We start from the raw sequence: 20,918 nt of genomic DNA, 5'->3' as shown, positions 1-20,918 counted from the left end.
TGAGGAGAAGACTACAGCGTACGTGCTCCTAAAATAACGCGAGTGTGCATTTTTCGCGCGCATGCGCATTCGCGTTGTTGATGACGGGCTAGCCTTAGCACAGTAACTCGGCTGGTTTCCTCCCCAACCTTCAACTTACTGCCTAACTTTGTGTCAGTAAATTGGTCAGTTGCTGCTAAACCTTCGTTATTCACCATGTTACAGTTCCTGGTGAGTTTAATCGACGTTAATATGCGTGACAACGACGTTTGACAGGATGCTGACAGATGCGAAGCTAGCCTAGCTAATGTTAATGTCATCTCTGTTAGTTTTCTGAAAAAAAAAGGCTGAAAAGCTGTCACAAACCATGAAGACAACAGTTAAACGTTGAAGTCACTTGAATGAACGTTCGTGTTAAACTTCTGAGATGCTACTTCATCAGTAAATGACACGTGTTGTTTGTCTTCCAGGCTGGCTTCACCTTGGGAAATGTTGTGGGGATGTACCTGGCTCAAAACTATGATGTAAGTTTGATTCCATCTCTGATCTTTATGTGAATTCAACCTAAAGATGTCTGCTTGTCACACGGACTCATCTCTACCACGCCATCCACTGGTCAAACCAGGGGGTGTCTGCCTGGTGTGGTGCGGCAGGAGCTATTCATACCCTCCAATGACGTGCATCAACTTTATGATCAATAATAAGGCCTCTGTTATTGATAAAAGTGGTGTGGACACTTCTCAGTATAATGCAATTCAGTTTAAAGTTGAATCAATCACAGTCATCATAAAGGGAGGATTTATTGCAGAACTTTATATTACACTGCACTGCTTTGAGCTACGTGTAACTAATAAACTGGTATCTGCATGATGTGTATCAAGATTGTAGTGACTGTTCTGTGTTTGCCTCTATAGGTTCCCAACATAGCCAAGAAGATTGAAGCCTTCAAAAAAGACGTGGAGGCCAAGAAGAAGCCCCCAGAGTGACCAAAGCGGGACCATGCTGCAAGCAAGAACAGAAGAGACTCTGGCGAGAATCTATTTATTGGACAGGGTTATTATATAACAAGCATACATTGCATAAAAGTGTTGAAAATGTAAAATATGTATGAGAATATTAACAGTGCCTGGAACTGCATTTGTTTCTTCCTTTTAGTATTAGAGGCATGTTCTCATTGTAGCCTATTTTTATAAGATAAATGGTGCAACAACAAAAAAGACTGGATTTAAAGAATATTATAACTCACTGGTGGGATCACTTTAAGTCCAGTATCATGGCACTGTTGTCTGGCCTTTTCTGCGACACACTGTGGTGTTTTTTAACTTGCACATGACGTTCATTATCTCCACATCAGGTGTAAATAATGTTCTCCAGATTGAATATTAATAGAAGCTCTTCTGTGTCGCATTACCCAAATTTTAAGCGTTTCCTTCGCAAGCTTCCAGTTTATCCATAACTGCCGCCAAACTTTTTATGACACAATTCTCAATCGCTCTGCTTACAATAAAGTTGTTGATAATGAATTCTTAAGTCTCTGCCTCATGTGAAGTCAAGATTTACTGGCACGATTTTGCAGTTTTACATGAATTTGTTAAACGAAAAAGAAAGCCTCCATATTACTGCACTGGTTCTAGCAGTTGAACTTGTCATTACTAATTTTGCCCACCAGATGGTGCCATCAGTAAGAAATTTAAATTTAACCAAAAAGAGGAACATTTTCTCCAAGGTCTGGCAGAAATGTTCTACCTTTTCTTCTTCCTTTTTGTCCCCTTCTTCTTTTTCTTCTTTTGGTTTGAATGTGGCCACCCGAAGCCTCTGAACTCCAGACAGTCCACTGCGTTGTGAGCAATGTAGTAGACATTCTCCATGGCTGCCGGGCTGAGGATGTCCACCTCTGTCTTGGTGGTCTTGGCACTAGCGGACCTCTTTTTGGGTGTTTTTGGACCCCCAGTCTTCTTGGCGGGCCTTGAACTGTGGGACCTTGATTTCCTGGATTTGGTGGGCTTTGAAGAAAATAAGAGATTAATCCAATTAGGTTTGATTCCTCTAGTGCATTGAATAGTTTGGGTTGTCCCGTATAATAGTATAATGTTACATATACTTAACCATAATGAAAGATGTCAAGGTCACTTCCAATATGATGAGAGATCATTTACCCATCTGTAAAATTATATTTTTTACACAAAAGAATGCTACAATTAAGTTTTTTTGATCATTTAACAGCATGGCAGTACACAGTGTCCTCGAAACACCTTCATCTCTTTCAATATTCACAAATATTACAATATACGCGTTTATCTTACCAGTTCTGGACTTGGCACTGTTGTAAGTGGCAACTGAATGGCTTCAACTGGGACAGTGATACCCTATTTGTTTATGCCCTGTTGTCGTAGAGACAGGACGGACTCGCTCATGAATGAAGGGGTTGGCCTCACCCACGAGCCCGTAAATTCTTTTGTCGCATCCAAGACAGCTTCAACTACAACACAACACTCAGTAAGAGATGTGGAGCCAACATTCAGTCAGTCTTTTGCTTTTTTATTTTGAGTGCAGTGGAATTCATCACTTTTTAAGACAAAAAGCTTTCAAATTCTTTGGCAATTCTCACCAAATTCTCCAGATTTTAAAAAGCCCTTGCATTCCCACATTGTGAAAATGCAGGTTTTTTGACATCACTGTGACATTTAAATACATTCAGTAAATGTAAAACTACCAGATACCATGCAGAAGCTCTTGGATTTCTCAGTCATGCAATATAAAGAAAATATTCACAACCGTAACAAGTGTGCAGCCACTGTGAGAATAAGAAGAAAATCCAATATGGACCCAAGGAACTTGTCAGTTGTGAGCGAGACACGCACAACCCAAAATAAATATGCACTGTATTCAAATGACATCAAAATTCCACAATCAGGTGTGCGGTAATTTTACTGCACATGCAGTAGTAGTGTGGCATCCAAAAGCTCTATTGTTGTCACAATAACACCTGTGAAGAGAAGCGCTTCATTCCAGCGATAACAATGATGGAGGTTTGGTGGAGCACCTGCATAGAGCCATTTTTCTCTTTGAAGGCATTTTTTTGCTTTGAAAAGCCTCGAGTGCAGCGTCACAATAGCTTTGTTTTTCGTGTAAACTGACGCTGAATTGTCTGGTGGCAGCAGGCTTGTGTGGTGATCGACTCCAACCACAGGAATTCATTTCAAGTCCGATATCTGCCCTGGTGATCTCGATACAACACAAATAATAACCAGGCTCGTGGTTGTTGACCCGTACTTCTCTAACTAATGGAGCGACATGATATTAAATTCACTTTGTGGCAGTGATGCAGGAGCAGAACGACATTTTCACTGCAAACCTCCATGCATTTAAGCCCTTGAGGGTGACTAAAGGGGTGAAAAGTGGGCGTTAAGTAGCAGAGCTACTGGGTAGAGATGAGGTGCACGATCATGTGGATGATGCGGGAGCCGCGGGGGCAGCTGCACAGGTCCATGCTTGGGTTCCTGATTTTGTCCTCCAGCAGCTGGTCCAGTTCCCAGCGCAACTCCTTCACCAGCTCAGCCACCTGAGTAACACATATATTTACAAAGGCCAGTTCATATGTGTAATTTGATTTGCTTGTACAGTATTTTTTCTGTTTTTTCATAATTTAAACTATTAGATCTCCGTTATTTCTGACCTGATGAGAGGCGGCAGCGAACCGGATCCAACCATCGTCGAGCGAGATGACGAACTCTCCCTTGTGCAGCTCCATGTTTACCTGCCCGCCTCCGAACAACACCAGCGGGTACACGGACACCATGCTGCAGTCCCTGATGAAGACGCGGCTTGTTTTCACCTTCTCGTGGTAAACGAGGTAGGGGCTGTCGTAGTGGCGGACCTGGAACACAAAGAAGGGTCAGGAGGCTTGTCGCTCCAACTAGCCATTCACTACGAGACGGTAACTTTTCTCTTGAATCTCACCGTGTAGTTGACAGACGAGGGGTGCACGTGGACACAGCCGTCGTCCTTGGTCATGAAGCGGAGCTCGCTGGCTTTGGGCTGCATTTTCATCGCTCCTTTGCTGGTCATCTTGTAATTCCCCTGAGGAGCACGAACCTGGAACACAGGATAATGAGTGTGCGAGAAGAGGCATGGGAGGTTCTGTCACAAGCTTCACTTTCTTATTCAATGATTATGGAGAATGGATACACACCTGGACCACATTAGGATAGAGGGCAGCACAAAGCATGGCAGACATCAGCCGGATGTTTTCAGCATTCAAGTTAGCCTGGAGAGGACAAAGCAATATTATACGACTTATATATCAACGTCTATTAGAAGAACAAATAAACCACTTCCAGCACTGCTAAGCTTGTCTTATGTGTGTTACCTCCCGGCCAGTCGCCTCCAGAACACCATCCGTGCCTTTAGAGCTTGTGCGTTCTATAATCCTGGCCCTCAGTCCCTCTTTGATGAAGCCGATGTCGGACAACAGCTCAGCAAACTGCCTCTTGAGACTGGCAATCTCCTGCGCATGTCACAAGAGATTTTTCTTTTTAAATAAAGGCATTTTTTTCTTGGACGACTGAAAGCATTTCTAACAAGAACACAAAGGATGAACACAATAAACCTGAATTACTAGATTCATGTCAGTTATTTTGACATGAAGCAAAAATAAAAACCTGTAAGCCTCGCCAAGACAGGAAGTTCTCCCTGCAGTAAAGGTAGCCGGCCTGGTGGCCATTCTTTGCAGCACAGCACCATCCCTGCAGGAGAAAATGAATCACATCCATCATTTGAAAAGCATTTTTACATATAAAACACTGAGATTGTGTGCTTGAGTCTAGTCGGTACCTTGTATGCCTGTAACAAAGCTAGATGGTCACTACTGGCCAAGGCAAAGGCTTGTTTCTTCTCATTGGCTTCATCCCGTTTGTCCCATGGAGACACCTGGAAAACAGAGATGGAATAACAGATATAGTATTTCCACATTTTGACATTATGTAGGTTCTTCTCCATTAAAAAAAATAACACAAAGATCAAGCAAAACCAGTTCTGTGGTGCCAAAATGTGATGCATATGGTATCTCAACAGTGGCAAACGGTGTCTTACGAATGGTGATTTGAAGGCCAGACTGGCAGCGATGGTGAGCGCTGGGTCGAGGCAGCGAAAGATGGCACCAAACAGCATGAGTTTCCCAATGCGCACGTCGACGGGCAGGCAGGCCAGGTGGTAGCCCAGCGGGGTCAGCTTCTCATCTGCAGTCAGGGCGCCCAGGTCCCGCAGACGCTGCTTGGCCGCGTCCAAGCTTCCCATAGCCGGGGGCTCGATGAGCCGAGAGAAGACAGACTCCAGCGTCTGCTCAGCAAAAACGTCCAGGATCTTGATTCTGTTGGAGAGAGGGGGAAATTGTGAACACTAGGGGAGGGAAATACTGTATATATGATATTGATATTCCATTGGCCCGGCTTCCCCTCCATATACGAGCGTAAATCCAGTCATGAACCTCTATTATTTGTATTTACAGAGACAACAAAGCAGGTTGGCGTTTTGCAAAGAGCAAACAGATGGATCTACCGGAGGCAGAGCTGCTCCAGAGGCACTCTCTGGATCTCAGGCAGCTGTTGCTCAGCCAGATGGTGTTGGAAGCAGTGGCTGGTGAAGAGGTGGAAGCAGACGCCCGAGGCCACGCGACCCGCTCGACCCTTCCTCTGCAGCGCGTTGGCTCGAGACACCCACGAGTCCTCCAGGCTCTCCATGCTTTTAGACGCATCGTACCTGAAGAAAAATATAGCAGATGTAGATTTTAAAACGTGAAATTAGAAAAGATACTGCTGTGTGTGACAGCAATGTTGTGGTACAAGTCACAACCCCTGCGCAATAAAACACACACATTTCCATACAGTAAATATGTGTACAGAGTGAAGTTACCTTTTCTCCTTCATCTTGCCGGAGTCGATGACATATACGACGTCGTCAATAGTTACCGAGGTCTCAGCGATGTTTGTGGAGATGATAATCTTTGTGACGCCTTCCTGGGGCCGGTTGAAAACTGCCTGCTGCTCCTCATTGGACAAGGTGGAGTGGAGTGGATACACCTCACACCTAACAAGTGGAAAGGACAGCCACATTAGTCAGCATGTGACTATGACAATTCGACAGTAACAGGAGTTACATTTGCAGAAAGCACGACTTTAGGCACAGACCTGGTGGCTCCCCTGTTGTTAAACATTCTGTTGGACATGAGCTGCTCGTAGAGCATCTTGATCTCAGCCAGGCCTGGCAGAAACACGAGCACCGCACCTGGACACAGAAACCAAAAGATTGATTCCATCATAAAGTTCACAATAAAGATTCTGCAGAGTTTTGAATGTACCTTGACTAGCCTCTTACCTGAAGGGTAGTCGTGTTTTCCATCTACAATCCACTCCAGCAAGCTCTCCACCAGATCCATGTTGATCTTGTCCAGGTCCATTGCAGCGATGGTCTTAAGCACAGACTTCTTGGTGTCTGCATCGACAGAAAAACATTTATTTTAAGGAGGTACAGTGTAAGCTTTAATCCTAATTTCAGTTTATGATAACTATTAAATACTCACCTTTGTATCTGACTGTGAGCTCCTGCAGGCTGAGCTGTTGGTCTGGAACAGAGTCTTTGACAAAGTCCTTCTTACAGAAAGACATGAAGTTCCACATGTCATCGCCTAAGTCGTCCACCATGTCCCTCGGCTCTACTCTGCCTCCCCGGCCACTTGTGGAAGACGAATTCTGTTTCCCTGAGCGCATGTAAGGACTGCCATCCTCAATGACGTAGCTGGTAAAGAAAGGCAGTTAAAATATTTTGGATCTGGACCTCTCGCCTCTCCCTGTGTGTGTCTGCATCATTTTGCTTAAAACACCTATTGAAGTGATGGAGGATGTACTCACCGGGCTTTAGCGATGGCATCTTCAAGGAAAAACTGGTCGACAGGGAAAGTACGTCCTGAAATGAGAGAAATTCACTGAATGGAAAAGAAACATCTATGACACAAAGTGTGATGTGATGTGCATATCATATCTAAAACTGATACCATGAGCGGGAACTTACCTGGTATGTGGATAGCAGGACAGTTGTAAAAGTACTCAGAGAAGAGGTTGGCATTAAGCGTGGCACTCATTAGAATGATCTTCAGGTCAGGCCTCTGCACAATAAGGTCTTTTAATACCAACAGCAGGAAGTCGCTGACGAAGAAAAGATGAAATGGAGAGACAGATGACAACCAAAAAAACAGCTTACAAGGTTCTGGTTATTTTGTACATTTTCATAATCCACTGAGAAGCTAACATTTGCTTGAGTGCACGCTTTCTGTAATCTCACCTCTCCTCCGTTCGCTCGTGCACCTCATCCACAATAACGTGTGTGACACCTGTGAGGTCCGCTTCACCCTCCAGTCTCCTGAGTAACACACCTGTGGTGCAGTACAGCAGCCTGGTAGCAGATGTCTGACAGAAGAAATCAGTAGGGGATAATGTATAAGTAATTGTTTTATATAAAGCATGGCTACACATACTAAGAGTATGTTGCATATACTTTAAATTCCTTTGGACTCAGTGACTACAGGCAGATGGCTTGATATCTTGCATACTAGATGTACATGTCAATTGTGCCCGTCGTACCCTGACAGTCTCCAGGCGGATCTGGTAGCCCACTGAGTTGCCCAGACACTCTGCTCGCTCCTGTGCCACTCTCTGGGCCACAGAGATGGCAGAGATGCGGCGTGGCTGAGTGCAGATGATGTTGGCCACGTCGTCCGCTCGGCCGGTTAACGAGGCGTCCAGAATGAACTGAGGGATCTGAGTGGTCTTACCACATCTGCAGAGAGGTAACAGAAAGAAGAAAAAAATGTTGAACATAATCTTCTTCTTTAAATATATTTATATGTATATGCAGTCTTCCAGGATCTCTCTTGTCTTTTTTTTTCTTTTGTAGGTGTAAAAATGAGGTAGGTAAGAATAGAATGACTGCTAAGCTGTCCTGTGTGACCCACCCTGTCATCCCACTGACCACCAGCACCTGGCACCGGTCTAATAGATCGAGGATGTTTTCTTTTTCTTGCCAAGCCGGCAGTTTCCTCCTTTGCTCCAACATGGACCTGAAACGCCTGGATGACTGGGTGAAGAGAAGTATGGATGGACAGTGATGCATTAAAAATACATTGTGTTGGAGTTGATGTAAATATAGATTAATTGTCAACATCACTTTTTTTCTTTTTACCTGTTTCTTTTGAAATTCTCGACACAGCTTGCCGTTTTCTTGCAAAAGGTTGTCCATCTTCATGCTGTGCTTAGTCACCATCTTCTTCCGCAAATTGACATAACTCTCACTCTCAACTGGGACGGCCTCATCCTCGTCTTCATCATCCCTTTCATCCAGCTCCTCTGCCTCTGCCGTTTCTTTCACTTTAAGGACAGAGATAATGGCATTTCAGCTCATAAATGTAAATACAATATTGAACTCCAGTGAAATTAGTAACAGTAAATAATCTTTTTAACTCACAATCTACAGGTCTCTGGTTGATGGGTGGAGCAGTCCTTCTGCTGGTGGTGTGATTACTGCTGCTAGCACTACTACTCCTGCTCTCCTCAGAAGTACTGCTCTTCACACTCTTGCTCTTTGCTAGAGCAAGCAATGGTGGAGGACCCACGACAGGCGGTGGCGTGCTGTATTTGTGATGACTAACAGCCAGCAGTTCATTCATAGTAGTGTCATCCTCACATATGGTAATCAGAGTGTAAACAACAGGCTCATTGCACTTTGCTGCAGCCAACGCTTCTCCAAACAATCTTTCAGTCACACTGAGCCTCCCTGCAGCTCCGACAGACTCATCGGTGGTGCTGAAGGCGACTATTGGGGCCTGAAACGGGTATCGGTTTCCTTTGGGGAAACGGATTTCTAATTCATACTCGGGAGGAGCAAAGCTGCTGAAGCCGGGCTGGCTCGGGCCCATGGGGTCTGGGGAACCAGCCCCAGATCGCCCTTTTGTGGGGAGCTGGTGCTTGAATTTGCATTTGTCCCCAAACCGGCAGCCTTGTCCTTTCATGTAGAATTTGCACACACCATGAATGCTTGCAACTCCTCCACCGCCACCTCGATTCCCAACATGCCGGCCATTCCTGGAGGCACTGTCTGCAAGGAACGAGAGGTCCAGGGTAACTGTCCAGACTGCGTTTGCAATGCGCTCACTGAAGCGCTCACCGTAAATAGCAGTTAGAGCCAGAGCCTCTTCCTGCCTCTGGCTCAAACACTCGTCCATAGGTACCCCCTCAAGGCCATCAGAAGAAATGGCTTTCTGGCCGTAGCGCTCGCTGAAAATCTGGAGGAGCAGTTGTTCTAAAGTGGCCCCGAATTCCCCTCCACCAGACTCAAGTGCCTGCTTGCTGCGCTCCCTGTCAAACCCATACCTACAGATAGATAATATGAAGGTTAGAAGAATAGTTAAGTAATCACCAAACTTTTTTAAGCTCCTGACAGCCCAGATCAAATAAGGTGTTAACTCCAACATCATAAATGAACAAATCTGACCATCACCTGCTGAGTTTTCCTATAGCAAACAATGAGATGACAGGTTCAGGAGTGGGCCCTTCATCACCAGACTCATACAGTTCATATGCTGGGCTCTCTGCCCTCTCCACAGGCTCGTCATTTGTTTCCCAAAACTGGCCTTCCTCGCGGTGATCCAACTCATCAACTTCCTCCTCATCTTGTTCTCCCCCCGAATAATCTGAATCGGACTCACTGAGGCAGAGAGGACATGAGAGTTATGAGTTGACGCAGCAGGAACACATCCCCAATTAGTCTCTTAGTAGAATGTACTCACTCATATGGCTCATCGAAGTCCTGAGACTGCAGATCCCGCAGCAGCTCCTTGAGTTGCTCTTGGTTCTCATTAGTCATGAGTATCCTCTGCATGGGCAAGGTGTTCACCTCCGGCCTGATGCCGTCACCTGACTTTGAGCATGTACTGGGCCTTGCCAGGGACCTTGGAAGAACCTTGCCGCTGCCTCGCCCACCACCTCTGCTATCCCTGGCTCGATCTCCTCCTCTTCCTCCCCCTCCTCTTCCTCCCCCTCCTCTTCCTCCTCTTCCTCCACCTCCACCTGAATGGCTGCCCCCACCACCACCGCCACGTCCTCTGCCAGGTCTGGAGGCAAAGCCAAGTAAACAGAGGGGAACAAGAAAGGAGAATGCACATGTGAACAAGTTGAGTGTGATGAATCCCATATCTGAAAATGAATTTGTTCATTTTGACTGTTTACCTGCTGGGACGAGCGGGTGCAAAATTAAGGCTGAAATCATCATCGTCATCCCAGTGACCACCAGCAGCTCCTTTCCGACCTCCACCGCCACCGCCTCCACCACCTCCTCTTGGCTTGTTAAATCTCCCCCCTCCTCTGTTTGGCTTCCCACCTCTCCTCCTCGCACTCATGTCTCTGTTCCAACACAGATAACACATTTCAAAGCACATACACATCACAGATTGCTCAAGATGCACCACTGTCAGATCAAAGTGCACTCACCTTCACTCAGTGTCCTTTCATAGCAGTAAACAATCTGTGGAGAGACACAAAATGCATAGCTTGAATCAATCTCCTAAGCTGTGGGAGCTCCCTATAATCCTGGATACACCAGAGAGAGAGAGAGCGGATAGCTGCGGACCCGGGCAGAGCGAGGCTCCTACTGTACATCCACTGCAGTGCACAGAGTCGCACATAGCTGTGGGCTGGCTCATTGTGGCACTTCAGTTCAAGTGCGAGCAATGAGATGGTGGCTGACACACACAACGCTGGTGGCTACAATTATGCAATCAAACCAGGCATGCGGACTTAACAAGCCAACCGGGGCGGCGGCCATTTGACTTCAAGCATGGCTGGCTGATGTGTTAAGTTACCAAGTTATGAAAGCAGAGCTCCTATCAGATAAAATAAGGTGGCGTTTTCGTGCGGCGTAGCCCGGCACGTCAGTCAGAAGTTGTTGTGCACGAAGCTGCGGCTAGCTAACAAGCTAACAGCTAGCAGGCTCACTCTTCACTTCTGGTTTTAACAAAGCCCGCAGACAGACTTTCCCACAAGACAAGTCGAGAGCTTTGGTGTCTCAAAACGCCACACATATACAGAAACATAAAATAAAGTGATAACGTGTAAAAGTACTTTAAAACTTAACTTTCACAACAAGTGTGGACAAACCTGAGGCAGCTGTTCATACCACCGGCAGCTCGCATCTCTCTGATTGGTCGAAACTCCGGGGTTCAAAGTTTCTTTTCCGGTGTCGCTTGCACGAGGAAATGCAAAAAAATAATTAGGACATTTATTATTCAAGCAGTATATGCACAGTGTACAGTAAATATGAGGCAATATATTTTTACCAATTTTTTTTTAATGATAACTAAAGCTATCTCAAAAAAAAAAAAAAAGCTAGGTCGACTGCGCCAAACCCGTAACCATGGTAACAGCAGTTCGCCCCCAGCACAAAACAGACTCCTTGTTTAAGTGGAGAAGTCAGGACCGGGTATTTTTAAAAGTGTCACGGCGAGCAAAGTTAGCAGGAGGTTCGCTGGTGTCGTCCTCGCAACTCTTTTATCAGTTGTTTGACTTTTTACATTCAAGAAGTTGGCCGCTGCGAGAGCGTTTTCCTGTCGGTTCTGTCAACCATCTGCCGCCTCGGGGGAAGCTGTCACGGATGTCTGGTGGGGTGTGATTATGATGATTGTGATGACTGCGCACACAAACACACACACACACACACACACACACACACACCTCCTCTGTTTCCTATCTGCTTGTCTAATTCGGTATGATTTTCACTTTCAGACAACAAGGGAGGTGGCTGTTTCCAAACTCAAGGTGAATATCCAAGTTCCACACCTGAGGATGGTGTCTGACAGCTGAGGTGCTTGAGCTGAACATGTGTGTTTGTTTACAGGGGAAGGACCCATAAAGGTGTCTTACATTTTCCCAAATGGAGACAGATACGGTGAGTGATGGGACAGCTTCACATGTTTACATAACTGTCACATACTGCAGGTCTCATCTTCTCTCCCTCTCCGCAGAGGGCGAGTGCAGCAAGACTCCATCAGGGGTGCTGATGAGGGGTGGTGTTGGGAAACACACCTCACCAGATGGTGTCACATACATCGGAGAGTGGCATGACGACAAAGTATGTATTTGCATGTGTGTGTACACTACCTCCTCTGATGTCTGTGGGCTTGTATTTCCTCTTGTGCTCTCTCCTTGTACCTCTCTCACAGATGCATGGTAGAGGGACCCTGAAGCATCCCTCTGGTGCTTTATATGAAGGAGAATTCAAAGACAACATGTACCACGGCACGGGGACGTACACCTTCCCAGATGGCTCTACTTACAAAGGTCAATTTCATGAGAACAGGTAAAAAAATAAGTGATATTTCTGCACTTATTGCATCATTCCTTTAGTGTGCTCTGTAAAGAGACATGTCCTTTATGAGTTTCTAAATACTGAGTATTGCACTGTACAGCTGTCTACTAACTGATGTGCAATGCTTTTGGTTTAACCGTCTTTCATTAACAGATTAAAGCAGCAAAGGCTCCAGTTTTACATTTCCAAAGCAGTCAGTGGCACCAAACCACTGTCAGGATATTGCTAGTTTATGCAGGGCTCCACAGTAAAAAAAAAAATCATATCAATATTGTTTTGACAGGCATTACAATTCCAATTTGATCCAAAATGATTTGGACTTAGGCATTTTGTACCATCATTTTGGTTTTTGCTGAAAAAGCTATGAACTATTGTTTACTATTGGAAAGCTCTTTTCTCCCACAGAAAACACTGCTCCTGAAACGCCTCTTCAGTAGCCCTGCCTTTCATTCCGTGACTTTTGGACATCATGCTACAGAATCTTGTCACACATTTGCACAGTGTATGTCCTGGCTAGGTCTGAATGTAAGAATTGATACAGCATAGCTGCTCTGTTGTTGTTATTGGTGCTGTCTCAGGCATGTGTGAGCTGACCAATCACAGCAGACTGGGTATCAGGAGGAGGGGCCTTAAAGACAAAGGAGCTAAAACAGAGTGTTTCAGACAGAGGGGGGATACAGATCTGCAGTAATGAGAAAACTGATGTGTTTTTTTAGTATTAAAGCATGTGAACATATTCTAGTAGTAACCCAAATTAAAACTGTGAACCTGAAAAAAGCATAATATATCTCCTTTAACATCATGTTGATGTGACATTAGTCAGGGTCTGTTGTAGCCTTTGTGATTTGGATATACACTTAGCCACACTGCGATTTTAATAATATTTAGATCAATGGTGCTGTTTTTATCCAATTTTTCAAATAATGTTGTCTATACAGATATATCAAATGTAACATATTTGATGTCTGAACTGGTGTGTTCTAGGTTGGAGGGAGAAGGGGCGTTCACTAACACACATGGATTGGTTTGGATGGGGGAGTTCCACGGCAAAGCAGCACTCGGCCTGAAAATGCAGCACAACATGTAGGCATCATAGTACCGCAGCGTACATAAAACACTGCATGGAATATTTTACCTTAAATTTAAACTGTATAGGACTGTATTCATCATCAGCTTCTGTGCATGTAATAAATACATTTGCTGTACTAAACGCTGACAGGCCTGTTTCTGCCCACATCCATTTATTTTCTATATATCGGTGGTTAACAATCCGTGCAGTCAGTGAGTCACGTCTCTTGCCTGGAGTCGCTTTTTCAGCCCCATTTACTGCGTTACTTGTCATGGTGCTCCAACACAGTCAGTGTCTCTTTGCATAAGCTTCATTTCACTCAAAGGAAAAATCACATTTTTTCTGTCTTTTTGTCACTCTGCTTTTACAAAGCTTGCTGCGAGAGGACAGGTGCATAATATACAGGAACACTTGTTATTTCACTGCACAGTTGTTTCCATCTATATAAATGAGCATTATTTCCCACTCAAGTAGAAAAAGCCTGAACAAAACCTCCAGCGTTTTTAAATTTCTCCTTAGTTGCACTGTCTCTTGACTATCAGGGTGAAGGACGAGTACAGGACATCACCAATCACAAAGGGGCATTTACTCACATCCCCATGCACAGCATGGATACCCGAACAGTTGGAACATTGGCCTGGGGAGCTGTGTGATGTGATGTGAGTGTGTGGTCAGTTGACCTTCAGTGTCGGTGTGTGCATGCACTTGTGTGTGCACACAGCTTTTCCACCCACTGTGACCCTGCAGGACTCCCCCAGCTAATGAATTATGACTTCACAGACGATCACACAAACTGTTCAACATTGTTTAATAAGCAACTCTGATATTGTAATCTGTCATTCTATTGGATAATGCCTCTATGGATCCGTCATTGCACATACCCCTGAAACAAATTCAGTACTGAGTATTCATCTAGACTAAACAGATATGGAAGTGTGAGTAACAAAAACACACGTATACTGAATTAACGTCCATACGATGCTAAACACTGTCTGGTAAAATACTGTACCAGATACAAGAAAACAGCTATTTTCATTGATTGTACAATTTTCAGGTAGAAAATAACATTTTTTTTGTATTGCAAAACCTTCAGCTGGGACTCCAAATGAAAAGCCTCAGATATGCTCATGAAGGCAGCAACCATGAAGTAAAAATAGATGAATGGCACTCAAATTTGGCACGAGATACAAAAAAAAGTACACCTGAACTTGAAATGCAACCGACATACAAACAAACTCACCGTGACTTATTGTGTGTAGTGAAGATGTCTAGCCTGCGCGGTGAAGGTTATCTGAGTACAAGAGTGTGACGATAAATGTGTACTCATCACTACAGGTAGTGAGCTGGATGATGGCGAGGAAGCTTTTAAAACCTTTGCAATATATTATCTCCATAAACCTGAGAATATATAAAGTATACAATATTCTTTTCTTAATTTTTTTTTTTTTAAGATTTCACCTTCCTGAAGAAGAAAAATAAATCCCCCTGTGATGCAGAACACTGTGACTTTAAGAAGAAAAGAAGTACACTTCTAATTGTGCCAGAAACATTGTCAGACAAAAGAAAAAATAGCCATTCCAAATACCATATTTAAATGTGTGAACAGTGGCCATGCACATATGCACAGAGAAGACTGAGGTCAAAATTATTGTTCTATACAAAGATAATACATGACTTCTTGACCCCCCCGAGGTAAGTAGATAACAATCTAAACCAAGCAAGAATGATATGAAAGAAAAGGTCAACCATGCTTTTGTTGTTTCTTGTGCTTCAGTTTCAGACATTCCCAGGGAAACACAGTCGGAGCTCTCGACTCTGGAATCCCGCTTTAGGTAGTTGGATGTGAAGAAACGACTAAGGTACAGTGAAGACAAACTAGAAAAACAGCACCATTTTCGTGACAGCTGTGTTCTTCCAAAGCAAGGGGTGGCGAAGTGCTCACCAAGGCCACCACCAAGGGGGCTCAGTGGTTTACATATTGTGCTGTTTGTTGGGCAAATAGAGAGACAGTCAGCGGGTTGAAGCAGAGTAGATAGCTTAACATTTCTGGTCATTGCTAATAGCCGCCGATGGTTCCACAGTGAAGCTGGTGGGGAGGTTAACAGAAATGTAAATTTGCCAAAGCAAGCAGTTAAGTCTTCATTTTTAAAGTCCTTCCGCTAATAAATCCCCCAAAATCCAATCAAATAGAGAGTGGCAGGGCTGAAAAGTTAGCATCAATCTGGACCCCTCAATGAGAAAGGATGAGAAACTTTGTGGTAAACACATTTATAACAAGGTTATATTTGGTTAAGGTTATATATATATATATATATATATATGCATAAAGACACGTTACACCTAGTTGCCAACATATAAAGGGCTCATTAAAGTGAAACTCTCGCCAAAATGCAACCTAGGGTCTTTTTGTGAATGTACCCGAGTCAAACCTTCGTATAAAAGCAAACAGCCCACCCCAAACAGCCACAGGGGGCAACAATAAGCCCATTCCACACTCAAAATCAAACAGCAGAGTGTCACAAAAAGAGAGATTACATCTTAATCTGAGCAATTTTTAAATTGTATTTTCGGTTTTAAAAGAGAAAAGTGACACTTTGGTTGTTTAGGTAACATTGCCTCTGTTAAAGAGCAGCGCAGAGCTTCACTATGGAACCATAACAGGATGTACCGGCGTATTTGATATGTGAGCATCTACAAATCCTCGATGACATCAGTGATTAACAGGTTCGGTTTCTGTGACTTCTGGATTTGAAATTCAAAGATACCAAAGTTTCGAAGATGCCTAGAATAGGATTCTATAAAAGCTAAATGTTCTATTTACCTAAACCTGTAAAAGAGAACAGACAGGATCCAGTTTCTTCCAGAGGATTCTTCCTTCAAACCATCCTCTCCACATGTGCCCATTTCTTCCCGTTTCTACACACACATACTTTTTACAATCACGAACAAACCCATACACTTATAGCTGGTATATTTCCATTTTCTTTTTTTCTTTTTTTTTGGTGATATATTATGCGAGATCAAGTAATACTGTAGCTCCCACTTGCTTCTTCATTTGGACTATCAAAAATGACCCTGTGGTTTGCTTCCAAAAGGCCTTTTTTTTTCTTAGAAAATACATAAGAAAAACTTTCAAATCTGTCACTGACAATCTAAAACCCCGTACCTACAGTAGGCTTTGTGTTAACATAAAAAAAAAAAAAAAACGATTATAAACCATTGACATTTACATCCTCATTCAAAAAAGAATCATCACACAATGTTTAATCACTCACGTCGATACAAATAAATGGGAAAACGTTACTGAGGAGTCATAAAAGCACCAACATTTTAAAAAGGGAGGGCGTATAAATTGAGAAGTGATATTTTCGTTGGGGGGCAGTAAAACTGGCCGACACAGTCTCCTGCTACAGCGGCTTCTTTTTAACTGCTACCTCTGATCTTGCCTGTCACGTCCATGTGTGTTCACAGTAGTCATAGGCACATGTTGCATCAATCGCGTGTGTGGTGTGTGTGTGTGTGTGTGTGTGTGTGTGTGTGGCATCTATTCGTGGCGAGCTCACAGCAGGATGCTCCATTTCCATTTGTCAGATTTGCTCCATTTTGCCCTTCATCTCCCATCACTGCAGAGCCTGGGTGGTGGCTTCTCCATCTCCATCTCCAGCTTTTTCTCTTCCCCCTCCCTCCTCTGGCTCCCCTAAAAACACACCCTAAAACCACTCCAACAGGCTCGTGTGTGACCTCTCCAACCACCCCACCCCAACCCCCCCATCATAACCCCCCTCCACCTCATCACGGATTCTGCAGCAGCCCCTCCCACTGGATGGGCTGGGAGAAGACCTCTCTCTCCAGCCACATCTCGTAGCTGTAGTGGAAGTCCTCGGGCAGCTCCACGCGCTGGCCCAGCACGCTCTGCAGACAGTTGTCCACTGGCGTGAAGTCCCCGTTCTTGTTCTTGTCGTAGCGGCGGCTGTTGAACTTCTCGATGCTCTCCCGCAGGGCGCACTCCTCCGCCTGGAAGTCCCAGGGCCGCGCGTCAATGTCTGGGAATAGACAGGAGGCATTACGCTCTTTTTCTCTCAGTGACGACAGAATACACAGCACACCTGTAGCAGGACTGATTACTGATCTTTGCTTCCATTTTGTCGACTTTATTCTACCCCTTTTTTATGCTTCTTCCCATACATCTCTCTCACACTCATGGTGACAGATCACTTGCTCTCCCATGAGGCACGGTGACCCTGAAAAGTCCCCCTCCTTTCGCTGTTGCTATGGCAACACACTCTGTTCAGCTGAGGTGGCTGTTGGAGCATCGTATTTCACACACACACACACACACGCAAGGCAGATACATACACATACATGTACAGCAACAAACTTGAGGTGCAAATGGTTCAAACTACAGCAGTGTTGTAACGTGAATGCAAGCAAAGAGACGGGATGCCACATTTAATGGCTGACTGTTGTTAATAACACCTTTAAATTGTCATAATCATGGTAAGAAATGTGAGATTTTCCTGTTTGTTCCCCTTTGCTGTGGCCTCTTTTTGCATTTATTTTTAAATCAATTTTAGTTGATCGTATAAACATACCACAAATGAACTTCTATTAAATTATTGTTTTATGTTTTAATATGTTTCTTTTCCTTTCATAGTAAAACTTAGATGCTGCCCATGCATATGCACATTTAAAAAATAGATTTTTTAAAAAAAAATCAAACATGAAACTGAACCGCGAAAAGTTGAAAACGCTTCATGAATCGGAGTTTACCGTTTCCGTAGGCCCAGTCGTCGTTGAGCCTGTGGCGGACCTTCTGGTAGATGGCCGACATGGTCTTCATGTTGCTCTTCCTCCACTGGCGGCCCAGGTACTTGGTCTGGATCTTGAGCAGCTTGAGGACGTAGAGCTGCATCATGGCCTGCTTCACCTTCAGAGCTCTCTTCAGGATGGGAGCAGACTTGAACACCACCAGCATCTGGAAAGGAAAGGAAATCTATCAGAGGAGAATGTTGTGAACTACCAGAAGCATACTAAAGACAAGATACCCATCCATGGCGGGATTAAGTCCTTAAAATGGGAGTCCTGAAAACATTCAGCAGCCTGACCTTGACCTGGATCTGACTAAGAAAAGCCCCACAGACATCTGCTCTAAATGACAAAAACTGTTGTTAAATAAATCCGTTAAAATGTACATGAAGTTACTGTCCTGTCCTGATGAATGTGTACCAGCCAATAACAGGACAACTTGATTTTATTTTCCCTTCACCCATCCAAAACCACACAGCCCTGCTGGGCTCCTGGGTGTGCACTCAGATGCTGACGGGTACACACAGATGGTAGATCCAGTCATGCATCCAGTTTATAAAAACATTCAGTATTATGTATTATATACTCAGATTTTTTGGTGAGAATGCAAACATTTAGCATTAATAACATTTTCTTTTTTTAAAGGTAATTCTAGAGAGATTTTTTGTGATTAAATGTTTTTATTTTTTATGAAAGACATTACAGTTGCAATGTTACAAAACAAGAAGAACGCAAACTTTCATCAAGACAGGACACATGAAAATTAAATAGCATAATATCTAGCAGGCTGTGCATGTGATAGTGTCACAGATCAATGGAGCTACAGCCAACTCCTCTCCTTTCTACTTCTCCTCCCTGCTGTCATCCCTAGTAGCTCTTTGACCCCAGTCTCATTCCACATCTACTTGTGGTTTTTTTTAGTTAGTTTACTGGGGGGCTTTACTTGAAGGACAGGACAGTTCAAGAGTGAGAGGAAAGAGAAAGAGTGAGAGGGGTCGACATGCAGCAGAGGGCCTGGTGGGGTGCCCCATCCTGCGTCTATTTTTACTGAGCATGCATCCAACATCCAGCAGATATTCCTTCTTTCCTTTCTTGCTTGTTTTTTCACTACAAATCAGCGCACAACAACTTGGACTGCTCGGGCCGTGTCATGCCTGGCGTGTGTGATCTTGTGTGCGCTCACCATCGTCCTGGAGTGTTTCCACTTGGTCAGCTTGTTTAATATTCTCAGCAGATTGATGCAAGAGAACAGGTTCCTCCAGCAGAACTGGTTGCTGTCTCCAGCTTCCTAAATGAACACACACACACACACACAGCACACTCAAAGGTCATGATGACACCTGGAAGGCTACTTTACTGGCTGACATTCATCCAGCGAGGATCAATCAGATGTCACGCTGACAGTGTTTCCACTCACCAGGCTCTCGGCTGTGAGCTCGGGCATCTCGTGGACCACACAGTGAGGAAAGTCCAGCACACATATACTGAAATAAACACACAAAGAGAAGACTCACAGTTTACAGCACGGTCTGCTTTTCAACTGTACTGCAGCGTCTTTCACACCTGAGTCTCCTGTCGTTGCTTTGCTGCTGTGATGCCATCTGTGCCGCCTGCACCTCAATACTTTCCTGTCTTACAGCAAGTCCTCGAACACCAGGCACATTTTTAAAGGCACAGTAAATGGAAATGGTTCTAATTGTTGTGACGATGAAACTGGACGCAAGATTATACAATTTCCCCATTTCTCCTGCATCAAAACAAGCCTGCGTTTTCTCTAAAAAAAAGTTGTTTTTCATAAGCGTATAGAGTAAGAGAAAAGGATCCTACACACCTGTTTTTGGCACTGATGTAGGACATGATGTTCTGATTGAAGAACTTGAGGATGAGTGGGATACAGTTGGCAAACACCAGGTGCTGGGAGACGATCTCGAACTGCAGAGAGAGGAGGCGGCGGTGAGGAATAGTTAAGAGAATCTGAGAGTCTGGAGAAGAACGACAACTCATGAATAAAGAAATAACTTTGACACTTCTAGTACTTAGTTTCTTCTTTTGTGGTCAGAGAAAGCTTTGTAGGTGAGACAAAGGACATTTCTGAGAAGATTATGACCCGGATGAAACTTTGCTTGATGGAAAATCCATTTTTCAAGAGCAAATAGAGGAGAAAAAAAGTAATCCTGTAGCTGGTAATCCTGTATCACTGATGAGTTTCCTGTGTGGAGAAAAAGGTCAAGAAATGGGGGGATTTGGTCAAATAAATCCATCACCTCGTCCTAGAAGCTTTGCAGAGATTAAAAGCAGAAACAGTTCTGCTGCGTAAGCTTTCATGAGCTCATATTTCAGCATTTTATGGACTTTCATGGCTAAAAATGTGATATATCTTTCCCTCTTTTCTGCATGTAACAGTTCCATCACCAAGGATTCATCTTTAAAGTCAGTTCTCATGATAAACTGTTGGTACGGCTGTCAAATAATGCGTAAGACTAATTGTTCTGACTACTGCAGCTCATGCATCTGCATGTAATCTGCTTTTGAGGCAGCAGAGGGCGGTGCTGCTATAACGTAAAGTGTGAAGGAATGTCCCTTCCTAGCAACAGAAAACAATCCCTTTCCCCTCCAACCAGCTGATTATGGAAATAAAACAAGATACAAGGGACCA

General features: G+C 44.1%; 5 protein-coding genes across 17 annotated transcripts in view; 2 read left to right on the top strand and 3 right to left on the bottom strand.

The window, feature by feature from the left end:
* Positions 1-48: 48 nt before the first annotated feature.
* On the top strand, positions 49-1,502 carry stmp1 (short transmembrane mitochondrial protein 1). Its single transcript, XM_037121305.1, has 3 exons — positions 49-210; positions 450-503; positions 894-1,502. Exons 1-3 carry the CDS (start codon positions 196-198, stop codon positions 963-965), a joined length of 141 nt encoding a protein of 46 aa, XP_036977200.1. The 5' UTR covers positions 49-195; the 3' UTR covers positions 966-1,502.
* On the bottom strand, positions 1,301-2,409 carry LOC119032301 (small lysine-rich protein 1). Its single transcript, XM_037121304.1, has 3 exons — positions 2,283-2,409; positions 2,086-2,139; positions 1,301-1,982 (listed from the first exon to the last, which is right to left on the bottom strand). Exons 2-3 carry the CDS (start codon positions 2,086-2,088, stop codon positions 1,722-1,724), a joined length of 264 nt encoding a protein of 87 aa, XP_036977199.1. The 5' UTR covers positions 2,089-2,139; positions 2,283-2,409; the 3' UTR covers positions 1,301-1,721.
* Positions 2,410-2,501: 92 nt separating this feature from the next.
* dhx57 (DEAH (Asp-Glu-Ala-Asp/His) box polypeptide 57) lies at positions 2,502-11,318 on the bottom strand. The gene is made up of 25 exons (XM_037121280.1): positions 11,181-11,318; positions 10,515-10,548; positions 10,254-10,427; positions 9,815-10,138; positions 9,526-9,732; positions 8,494-9,398; positions 8,212-8,396; positions 7,985-8,106; positions 7,614-7,809; positions 7,315-7,439; positions 7,045-7,178; positions 6,885-6,939; positions 6,557-6,771; positions 6,352-6,468; positions 6,165-6,261; positions 5,890-6,063; positions 5,536-5,736; positions 5,071-5,347; positions 4,813-4,908; positions 4,641-4,724; positions 4,349-4,486; positions 4,172-4,246; positions 3,940-4,074; positions 3,656-3,856; positions 2,502-3,541 (listed from the first exon to the last, which is right to left on the bottom strand). The coding sequence occupies exons 3-25, from the start codon at positions 10,421-10,423 to the stop codon at positions 3,398-3,400; spliced, it is 4,377 nt and encodes a 1,458-aa protein (XP_036977175.1). The 5' UTR covers positions 10,424-10,427; positions 10,515-10,548; positions 11,181-11,318; the 3' UTR covers positions 2,502-3,397.
* A 93-nt stretch (positions 11,319-11,411) lies between these two features.
* morn2 (MORN repeat containing 2) lies at positions 11,412-18,374 on the top strand. Of its 11 annotated transcripts, none has more exons than XR_005078846.1 (8): positions 11,413-11,680; positions 11,805-11,837; positions 11,917-11,967; positions 12,044-12,150; positions 12,242-12,378; positions 13,372-13,470; positions 14,908-15,148; positions 15,231-16,689. XR_005078846.1 is itself a non-coding variant. In XM_037121297.1 (8 exons), exons 1-7 carry the CDS (start codon positions 11,437-11,439, stop codon positions 15,286-15,288), a joined length of 729 nt encoding a protein of 242 aa, XP_036977192.1. In that variant the 5' UTR covers positions 11,413-11,436; the 3' UTR covers positions 15,289-15,315; positions 18,238-18,374. The 11 variants fall into 11 exon arrangements, 6 of the variants coding, with proteins under 6 accessions (XP_036977193.1, XP_036977192.1, XP_036977196.1 ...); XM_037121297.1 differs by lacking the exon at positions 14,908-15,148 and adding an exon at positions 18,238-18,374 and having other exon boundaries at positions 15,231-15,315; XM_037121298.1 differs by lacking the exon at positions 14,908-15,148 and having other exon boundaries at positions 11,412-11,680.
* strip2 (striatin interacting protein 2) overlaps positions 16,843-20,918 on the bottom strand; it is a 28,418-nt gene continuing 24,342 nt past the window's right edge. For all 3 annotated transcript variants that reach the window (XM_037121281.1, XM_037121284.1, XM_037121285.1), the window contains 5 exons: positions 20,094-20,194; positions 19,680-19,746; positions 19,446-19,550; positions 18,227-18,431; positions 16,843-17,499 (listed from right to left, as the gene is read on the bottom strand). In XM_037121281.1, the coding sequence (XP_036977176.1) occupies positions 17,249-17,499; positions 18,227-18,431; positions 19,446-19,550; positions 19,680-19,746; positions 20,094-20,194 (729 nt within the window). In that variant the 3' untranslated portion in view covers positions 16,843-17,248. The remainder of the gene's footprint in view (positions 17,500-18,226; positions 18,432-19,445; positions 19,551-19,679; positions 19,747-20,093; positions 20,195-20,918) is intronic.

The sequence above is a fragment of the Acanthopagrus latus genome, chromosome 14, assembly GCF_904848185.1.
Source record: "Acanthopagrus latus isolate v.2019 chromosome 14, fAcaLat1.1, whole genome shotgun sequence".
In the NCBI taxonomy this organism is placed as follows: domain Eukaryota; kingdom Metazoa; phylum Chordata; class Actinopteri; order Spariformes; family Sparidae; genus Acanthopagrus; species Acanthopagrus latus.
The sequence above is the reverse complement of the archived record's forward strand: the minus strand, read 5'-3'. Positions and strand labels throughout refer to the sequence as shown.

Bases quoted from the DNA above. Each gene is read 5' to 3' on its own strand.
- stmp1 (XM_037121305.1), top strand. The intron at 504-893 runs GTAAGTTTGATT...TTGCCTCTATAG, and splicing joins ACCTGGCTCAAAACTATGAT to GTTCCCAACATAGCCAAGAA.
- dhx57 (XM_037121280.1), bottom strand. From the start codon at position 10,423: ATGAGTGCGAGGAGGAGAGGTGGGAAGCCAAACAGAGGAGGGGGGAGA. The intron at 8,397-8,493 runs GTGAGTTAAAAA...CTGTCCTTAAAG, and splicing joins CAACCAGAGACCTGTAGATT to TGAAAGAAACGGCAGAGGCA. The intron at 8,107-8,211 runs GTAAAAAGAAAA...CTCTTCACCCAG, and splicing joins GAGAATTTCAAAAGAAACAG to TCATCCAGGCGTTTCAGGTC.
- morn2 (XM_037121297.1), top strand. From the start codon at position 11,437: ATGGTAACAGCAGTTCGCCCCCAGCACAAAACAGACTCCTTGTTTAAG. The intron at 11,838-11,916 runs GTGAATATCCAA...GTTTGTTTACAG, and splicing joins TGGCTGTTTCCAAACTCAAG to GGGAAGGACCCATAAAGGTG. The intron at 13,471-15,230 runs GTAGGCATCATA...CTTGTGCTTCAG, and splicing joins CTGAAAATGCAGCACAACAT to TTTCAGACATTCCCAGGGAA.